Below are 10,265 nucleotides of genomic sequence, written 5' to 3' on the forward strand. Positions count from 1 at the left end.
GATGTTTCTAAGCAGTCATAAAAAGCTTTTATTTTGAAGAATAATAAGTTGACTGTGCCATTTTTATTCCTACATGTTAACTACATCATTTTTATGTGAGTTTGATGTGTGTAAATAGAGCAAAAGAAAGATTTTCACTAACACGATTTTTTCTGGTTAGCATTTAAGTCCATTACCTGAAATACTGCTTAATGACACCATTTTTGTTCCTCTCTAAGTTACCAACGGCATGTTTGTGTTAGCTTGATGTGAGTTACTAGAGAAACAGCAACTGTGATATCTTTTGAAGGAAAAAAAATTCTGTTAGCTTGGTGTGTGTAGATAGTGAGAATTAGACGCATTTCTTTGAAGGAAAAGAGAATTCCATGACACTTTCTTATTTCTGTATCTTGCACACTTTTGATTACCGGAAAGATGCGAGTGAGGCAGGGCTATTTCCTTTGAAGAAGAAATACCTCATAATACCCTCTTCAAGCCTGCATGCTACATTGTTAGAAAGAAATGCAAACATTTCTGCTTGTTTTATGTGCATGTCTATGTTATATTGATACGTGGAAGTGGTGATAAAGAAAAGCATTCCTTATGAAGAGTAATGCAAACAGTGAAAAAAAAAAAGCAAACATTTCTGCTTGTTTTTATGTGCATGTTTATGTTATTTTGAAGTGGAAGTGGTGATAAAGGGAAGCATTCCTTATGTAGAGTAAATCTCTTTGGCGACACTAATCTTACTCCTGCATGTTACATACTTGATGTTTGTGCTCGCTTGATATATGCGAATAGTGAAATTTAGTAATTTCTGTAACACTGTATTTATTTTGTGGATGTTTCTTTCAAATGTCAATGCTTACAATCTGCCGTATATGGATATTTAATTATTCATAATGGTGATTTTGGACTTTAGTGCACTTATATTTTTTAGCTTCTATGAATTGGTTTGTAATATGCTCTTGTAATCCGTCACATATGGTGGTTTTTAGGCTTCATTTAAGAGACGTTTGAAGGATGGAGAATGATGGAACTGGTTGCCAACCTGTGGATGCACCGATTCTATGTGCAAATAACTGTGGATTTTTTGGTAGTGCAACTACCATGGATCTTTGCTCTCGATGCTACAGAGAATTGCTCTTGAAACAAACGAAAGAAACCGAGGCAGCAGCTGCCATTTCAGCAGTTCATGCCCAGCTCCAACATGATCGTAAGAATGACATTGAGATCAGAGAGTTAATAACAACATCTCTGAAAAATGATATAAATGAGACAAAGTCTGGCATAATTGTGAGTACTAGCACCGCTACTGGTAGTGATCTGAACACTGTTACAGTGTCTGAGCAACTGATGCCGAAACCGAATAGATGTGGCTGTTGTAATAAGAAGATTGGTTTGTCAGGATTCAAATGTCGCTGTGGTGGAGTGTTTTGTGCATTGCATAGATACAATGACAAACATGAATGCACGTTTGACTATAAAGCTGCTGGAAGAGAAGTTATAACGAAAGCGAATCCTCTTATCAAAGCAGATAAGATCAATAAAATATAGTGTGAAGTGAAATGTGATTATCTTTTGGAAGGAAAAGTAATTGTTTTTCCATATTTAACCTTAAATCGCTGACATATTAAATGATTCTAGGTTTATTTGTTTGTGATGTCTAAGCTAAGCTTCCTTGTGAAAGACTAATATGCATAAGCTTCCTTCAAAGATTTTTTGTGTGATTGTTGTAGTCCATTCTTGGTGATACTATTATGGACAGCTGTAAAGCTAGTTTGTATTTCAAATTGACCGTGTTAAAAGTATTGGTGGCCCTGATAGAAATAGTTGCAATGCAAACTGTCCTTTCTGCCTTTGTTTTCACTCCTGTATTGATATATATAGCTGATTGATCTATTCTATCTTATTTATGGGAAAGTCTGATCGTATCTGGCATTTCCTACCTAAATTGCAGATGGTTTTGTGTATTTCAAATGATTAAATTTGACTGTAGAATCTACAGTCAGTATTGTATCAACCTGAAATTTTATGTTTTTGGTTTTCAAATTCAGTTTCGTGCATTCTACATCCTACTTGAGAGTCTAATGTCCTCATCCTGTTAGTCTTACTTATAGGTCTTACCTTGTCTTTTTAATGAAGTGCATCTTAATAAAGTATATATTCTACCGAAAATCTCAAATGTCCTGAGTTGTAGCTGGTGGCTGTTTATTTGTTCTCAATATCCTTGAAAGGACATTTTAAGGGTTTATTAGTTGTGTTTGCTAGTAACAATCATTTGATAGTAATGCCAATTCAATCGTTCCATAAACTTAATATTGAAATCCTAAGCGTTCTGTCTCATCTTGAACAATAAGAGCCAATAATTCTTCCTGTTTTTAGAGGGACAAAGAACTTGTTCATTGCTGTCTTATTTGGATCTCTGTTGTCTTGACAACTTGTTGGTTCTAATATGGATTCCCCTAGTCTTTCCCATTCTGAGTTTTGCTATAATTTTCTAGCACAATGACCTCTGTTTATGTTCTGGTTTCTTTGCAAACACTTGCATGGAAGTATTTCAAGATGGTAAATAATAAGTCTGACATTTGAGACCATTGGAGAGCTTGTTATTGACCTTTTGGCCATATTTCTTCATTTGAATGTCCAAGTGCTTCCCTATTAGGTAAATTTACTTAACAAAACATGAAAAGAGATTTCAAAGTTATTCTCGATGCATTTTTTTATCATCTTCCATTGTCTGGGTATTCAAGCCCCTTCCTTTGGCTAATTTGTTAAAAGTATCCATGGCAATTTGAGTAATATCATATTAAGATTGCCTTCCATCATATTTGTTACCCAACTAACATTAATTTTATGAAAATCTTTTCATTCAATTTCATATTTGGGTCAGCTTCCATATTTTTATGACATTTGTTCTGTAGTTGCCTGTTAGGTGGTTTTCATCGTAGCATCAAAAGTCATCATTTTGAGAGAACCCAAGATCAATCCATGCAATGGGCTAGATTGTCTCATAGATTAGAATCTTTTTCCATGGACGTTAAAATATATTTATTTCTCTATCTACAATAAAAGTGCTCATGGGCCTAACTAAGAATTAGCTACAAAACAACCAAATTGTTGTATTTAATTCAAGTTGAATTTTCTTTTAACAATTCAGTTTGAACCTTTACCAGCGTAACAACTTTATGGCTTAATGGCTTAATAGTTGGGAGATATTTTTAAAATATTTATATACAATATGCATATTATAATGTTTTAACTTTAAACCTACCAATTCTTTTAATTCTTAGTTTTCATTTGAGTCTTAAAAAAATAATCGGAAGTTTCGTTCCACTCGAAATCAAACCACGAAACGAGGTCTTAATGGTTTGTAGATCTCTTGAACCATTTAATTTGAGCTTGAAAATCACTCGAATGATTTGTTTTTGAATGGTTGAATATTTCACACTTTGATTGTTTGATTTGGTTTGATTAAAGTTTCAAAACTTTTAAACAAATTGGGTTCAGGACCCCCAAAATCGAACCAAACCATTGCCAAATACTATAGCTTGCATACACTTCTTTCTAATGTTTTACACAATTGAGGCCTTAATTGAATGTATATAGGTGCTTGATCAATTGATTTGTAGCACAAAACATGTTCAAAACTCCATGGATTTGAAGTCAACCACTGAAAAGGAATAAATTGATGTTTAAATACATGAGAAATTCCATAAGTAAATTAGTTTTGTAGAAATTTTTGTAAATGTTATATGATGAAGGGGTACAAACACGTTGAGAAAAGAATGATCCACAAAGAAATTGAACTGAAGGATATATTAATGTAATTATGGGTCTACCTTCGAGGGACGTTTGAATTTATGGTTTCCCTTTTTTTGGTTCTCTTTTTTAGGTTCATAGAATCATCGAAAGAACATGGAGACATTGCTAACCACATAATGTCATGAGCTTTGACAAGTATTGTGTTAGTTCTCATGCAAAAATTCATGTGTAATTCAATCTTGTAAACTAAGTTATTGTATTATGTTTTGATGCAAACTTGATATTGCTTTTAATACATGATGCTCTCCAAAAGAAGGTTTGGTTATTGCATGAAAAGACCGTGAGAAGAATGAACCACTAATATTTGACATCGCTTCTTTTAGGGAGATGAACAAAGTAGCTCACAATGAAAGCATTATTTCTAAATCACAATTTACATATTAATATTAATGTCTCATGTAACACTCTCAATGGTACCAATTAAACTAGATCAAACATCCTTGATGCGTCATTATCAAACATTGTACATGATATATAAGCCCATATTTACATACTATTGTTCGTGGATGGATTTATCTTCAGATATGCTTCCGCATCAACATTTTTTTGAATTGGTTGTTTGTGCCATAGTCTTAATTAAAGTCAAGTTGTGAATTGTCAATTATTCGATACGCGTTATCTTATTTGTCAATGACAACATTATAAGCATTGCCATAAGTGGAGGTATAGGACAAATATGCACGCGGTTTCATTCATGTTTGCAACAATTTCATTTTGTTGTCATTCCTAGACATAATTCATTGCTTTAACTAACTATGATCATAATTTTGAAAATCGACAGAATAAACTCAATAATTCAAATTGTGGTTAACTCATCACATTGTGAGTGCTTGATTATACTATCAATACGATCAATTTAGTATTGGGTTTGTCCGTATCTAGATCAAAAGCTAGACAATGAAGGTTGTTGATCTAATTGAATGGGATCACTAAGTTTCGATTATAACACCTCGCTTGATACAATAGATACTCGAGCGGTTGATCAATCCATTGCGTCGTGCAATATGGCTCTAATGGTCACAAGACTTGTGAGTTGAAGTTGTTTGTCTTTGGGCAATTCTTTTGAAGATTTCGGCCTGAAGTAATCTCCTGAAGTAGTCTCGGGCTCATTCTATTGCTCAACAAGAGAAAGAATAAATGCATCATGATGATATGTTTAAATGTTGATTGAAAAGGGAAAAGGTGCTATGCTTTTTCACACTCCCCCTCCCCTCCTTCAAGTTTATGAATTGCCCAAATTATGGAAGGCTAAGTAAGGAAGAGATCTTATAAAAGGCTTTTGCTATATTCTACATGTAGGTATTCTACCCTCAATTCTAGAGGTAGTTGAGTCGCCGTGTATTATGAAGTGATTGATCATGGCGGCTCTCTCTATCTTCTTCTTCTGGCTTTGCTGCTTCGTCATCATCGATATCACGGCTTGCAAGGTTAAATCAGCTCCTCCTTCAACAGTAGTAGTGGTGGTGGGTGTACCATGGTCACCTTCGCCAAGGGGAGGGGGAGGCGCATCATCTCGTCATCTCCTCCAAAGGCTAGCAAGTAAGCCTAGCCTAGCCTATATATATATATATATATATATATATATTCTAATTTCTCAGCCATAAGGAGGTGGGCAAGGACAGTCTCAGTGAATTGAAGTTTTTTTGAGACTTGTATGCATTGTTATGTAGGTTGTCAGATCGATTTCGCAACACAAAACTACACGATCCTCACGAGTCAATGCAAGGCACCCCTCTATCCCCCCAAGCAATGCTGCACGTCCTTCCTCGACTTCTCATGTCCCTTTGCCGAGCAACTCGATGACAACACTACCGATTGCTCCGACCAAATGTTCCACTACATCCACACCTTTTATCCCGCCGGACTTTTTGCCAATGAGTGCTCCTCCTCGAGGGATGCCCATTCCTCCGATCAAGGATTGGATTGTCCCCACTACCTTAACATATCTGGCACTACATCAACCTCCACCAACTCATCCTCCTCCTCCTCGATTTCAACACTCTCTCCATTTATTCCCTTTGTATCTCGAGGATCCTCAAATTTCGTTGGTGTTTTTTGGTGGATCATCATCACCTATGTCATCATAACCTTCACAATGCCGTACATCTCTATATGTTAAATTAGTGGCCACAATATTGAATTGGTTTTGTAGTGTACATCTTTATATGCTAAATTAGTGGCCACAATATTGAATTGGTTTTGTAATCTACATGTGTCTCGCTTAGGTTGCATCTCTTTATGTGATCAGACCCACCAATCCAAATTGTTCTAATGATTTTATGAAGAGGTTTTTTTTCTCGCTATTTCTTGTGTTAAGTCACAAAAGAAAGTTGGGCGTATTACTGTAAGAGTTATGTTTCAAAGTAACCATATGATAAGGATAACAAAGATATATTAATAAGACAGGAGAGAGCTGAAAGAACGGTGCCGATCCACCTGACCACCCCCCGAGCGAAGGAATCGAGACAGACTCAAGCTACGATTGACGCCCTATACCACCGCTGTGGCATCGAGTCATACCCGGTGCTGGCGCGTTCGCTACAAGAGTTAACCCACCATAAGAACAAAGTCTCGACGTAGTCAAGAGATGATCAAATGAGGGTAGTTGGGCCTCATATTTATAGCCAAACCCAAGGCCCCAAGCAAGTTCACACTTGGCCTAATGGGTTGTCCCAATCCCAAGGATTAAAAGTAATCATTTCCTTCTTTACGCTTTCGTTTAACCCGCACACTTTATCCACGTGTATAGAATATTACGGTACATTCTCACCACGGGATATTATATGGTCATGCCCGTAACATACTCCCCCTCTTTAAAACATTGCACTCTTGCAATGAAAAGTTAGAGAAGTTAGTTCTAATAGTATTTTCGCGTCCCCATGTGGCATATTTGATAGATTTATCCATTCGTTTAATTTTAAATTCTCGGATTATTTTAGAACGCAAATTTTTTGTTTTAACATTGAGCATTCTTTCTGGTACATGTGGTTTAGAATATAATTCTTTAGAAGTAACAAGAGTTTCAGTTGTAACTGTATTGTCACCAGAACCTAGAAGTTCTTTTAGATGACTTACATGAAAAATTGGATGGATTTCAACGCCATAAGGAAGAGCGAGATGATAGGTTGATGAACCAATGCGTTTGAGGACTGTAAAAGGTCCACAAAACTATGGGGCTAACTTAGCACACTTACCTGTAGACAATGTCTTAGAATTGTGAGGTACACGTAAAAATACCTTCTGTCCAGGGTTGAATACACGAGGTTGCCTATAATTATGATCAGCATAAAAACACACTCTATCTTGAGTAGTTTTTATATTATCTCGTGCAATATGCAACATATCTTGCATATCCCGAAGAAAGTTTTGCGTACTTCATGGAAATAAACATAGGCCGTTTAAAAGAGTGTTCACACTTTGTTGTGGATGATTAATTAATGAGATTCAAAGAATGTAAGACTAAACAACAAAAATGTTTTGAGCTCGTTTGAGTTTTGTGGTTCCCTTCGTCGTGTTGCAAGGCATTTCTTCCATAGGCATGTTTCACTCGTCACCTTAATCAAGCTTTTAGGCGATTTTCAGAAACTTGATACACCAGTATCACATGTTTTAAATAGCATGTAAAATTTGTTGATTTTTTGAGATTTAAGAAGTTTCAAAATGATAATTTCTAAAATTGAGTAGTTTTTCAATAAATGTTTAAACGTTGATGGTTTGCAGATATGAAATGTAGTTAACTTAAAGAAAATCACAATGGTTAACTTAAGGCACAAGTTAAGATTAATGGTTTCACCATCTTGAGTATAAGAGGTAACATTGTAATCCTTAATGCCATCATCTATAAATTTAGTGCTCATTAACATCCATAAATTCACAACTAAAGAAATGTATACAATATTCATAAACAATTTTGATAAATCCATAACTCCTAAAATGTATATAATATTCATAAACTGGCAAAACTGCCAAACTTAGATGTAAACATTAATATATCAATTTAAATATATCACATACTTATCAAGGTATCCACAATTCTCTCCTCTTCTTCATTTTGAGAGCTCCCCTACAAAATTTGTGAAATAAATGACATTTGCAAGGTTCAATTACCATCAACACAATTATTAATGGCTTTTTGTTAATCAAGGAAGTACATGTTCACCATAAGGTATCTTGTTGTCCAACATACTTCTTTACAACATCAATATGCATCTTTTACTCTTGTTAAAATAGAGATTTTAGTACAATTCGAGTTCATGTAAACCCTAAACCTCTTTTATTTGAAAAAAAGAAGATTTCTAAACATGAACTCTATACATAGTATTGAGTTAATGTAAAAAATAGAGTTTTCATCACAATTCCATACAATGTATCACATTCATGTTCAAAGTTTTTTTTCCCGAATTAAAAAAATAAAAAAAATCAAACTTGACTTGATGAAAAAACCAGCTTTTTCACCACAATTCAGTACAATGTACCTAGTTCACGTTTAAAGTAAATGTTTTCAAATTGTTTTTTATTTTTAAAATTTTTTTGTTTTTGGAAAAAAAAACTTTAAACATGAATCGATACATTGTATCGACTTGTGATGAAAACTCTGGTTTTTTCATCACTTCAACTTTTCTTTTCTTTTTTAAAAACCAAAAAGACCCAAAATAAATAGAAAAAAAACCAAATTTGTTTTTTTTTAAACCGCGAAAAGAAAAAACTTTAAACATGAACTCGATACATTGCATCGAATTCATGTCAAAAAGTCAGCTTTTTGACACAAACTGTGTCGAAAAGCTGACTTTTTGACATGAATTGGATGCAATGTATCGAGTTCGTGTTTAAATGTTTTAAACACAAACTGGATACATTGTATCCAGTTCATGTCAAAAAGCTGAGTTTTTCAACATGAACCCGATACATTGTATCGGGTTCATGTTTAAAGTTTTTTTTTTCTATTTATTTTGGGTCTTTTTGTTTTTTTTTTAAAATTTGAAGTGATGAAAAAACTAGAGTTTTCATCAGAAGTCGATACAATGTATTGAATTCATGTTTAAAGTTTTTTTTTTTCCAAAACAAAATTGAAAAAAAAAATGAAAACAATTTTAAAAAATTACTTTAAACATGAACTCTATACATTGTATTGAATTGTGGTGAAAAAACTGGTTTTTTCATCAATTCAAGCTCCTTTTTTTATTTTTATTTTTTTTAAATCCGAGAAAAAAACTTTGAACATGAATTTGATACATTGTATGTAATTGTGATCAAAACTCTGTTTTTTACATCAACTCGATATAATGTATGGAGTTCATGTTTAGAAATCTTCTTTGTTTTCTAATAAACGAGGTTTAGGGTTTATAGGAACTCGAATTGTACTAAAATCTCTGTTTTTACAAGAGAAAAAGATGCATATTGATACTACAAAGAAGTATGTTGCACAACAAGACACCTTATGGTGAACATGTGCTTCATTGATTAACAAAAAACCATTAATAATTGTGTTGATGGTAATTGAACATTGCAAATGCCATTTACATGGTCTATAAAATATTCTCGTGGTTCTTAATCACCACTTCAAGCACTTAATGTTGATCTCATAGTTTGGTTCATCTACAACAGAGAAACATTTATCGATTACATAGTATATCACGAAATAGTTTTTTGAGAATACCTGTTCCTCCTATCTTCCGTACAGGGGTAACCAAGCTTTCGTCAATCATCGACCAATCAGCTATCGCTGTTTGATGAGGGGATATTCAAAACAAAAAAATTAAAGCAATTTTCTGAACTGGAGGTATAAAAAAATTTCTTAAAGCAAAGTTACTTTTCGTATTTGGCCAAATTTTGACCTTTTTCAATTTTACCAAATGGTGAAAATTTTAGCTTTTTCATCAAGTTTTTGAGAACATGTGATACTGGTATCAAGGTGTTTTGTGAAATGGCCAAAAAAGCCCCAAAATCAGACCAAATATTCCTTATCCTTCCATTTGTACGTGATCCTTCCACTTGTGAACGTGAACGTGTTAAAAAGGTTTTTGTCGCTTACAATCGTGATCCATGAATTCATTGGGTATCTTGCATTTCCTAGGGTATTGCAACTGCCAAGCGCTTCATTGGGTTTGTTATGGTCCTTCTTCGAAGTGCGTTGATAGCGAAGAACTATTTCAATGGCCTCTTCGAAGGATTTGGGATCCTTATCATGCACTATCTAGTGATAGTCCGAATCGGGGATGCCATTGACAAAACAAGCTATCAACCAATTGTCCCCTTCTAGACCCGATTTTCAGATTTGGGTTCTAGCATGGTGAACATAGTCTTCTAACGAGGAAAATTTCCGGCTAGAGAGGTTCATTAACGCTTGTGCTGCCTTGGTTCGAGATGCAGGTTGTAGAAATTAGCCCTTAAAATTTGTGACAAAGTTTGTCCAGAAATTGGCCCTTAAAATTTCCCCGTAGTGTGGAGCCCACACAACCAGG

At 34.4% G+C, this 10,265-nt stretch overlaps 1 protein-coding gene across 1 annotated transcript; it reads left to right on the plus strand.

The window, feature by feature from the left end:
- The first annotated feature begins 1,002 nt into the window (after positions 1–1,002).
- On the plus strand, positions 1,003–1,700 carry LOC147864149 (zinc finger A20 and AN1 domain-containing stress-associated protein 8-like). Its single transcript, XM_087320015.1, has one exon. It carries the CDS (start codon positions 1,003–1,005, stop codon positions 1,534–1,536), a length of 534 nt encoding a protein of 177 aa, XP_087176141.1. The 3' UTR covers positions 1,537–1,700.
- Positions 1,701–10,265: the final 8,565 nt, after the last annotated feature.

The sequence above is a fragment of the Azolla caroliniana genome, unplaced genomic scaffold (genome assembly GCF_043228905.1).
Source record: "Azolla caroliniana isolate FFs.n. ecotype wild unplaced genomic scaffold, voAzoCaro1.0.p SCAF_5, whole genome shotgun sequence".
Classification (NCBI taxonomy): Eukaryota; Viridiplantae; Streptophyta; class Polypodiopsida; order Salviniales; family Salviniaceae; genus Azolla; species Azolla caroliniana.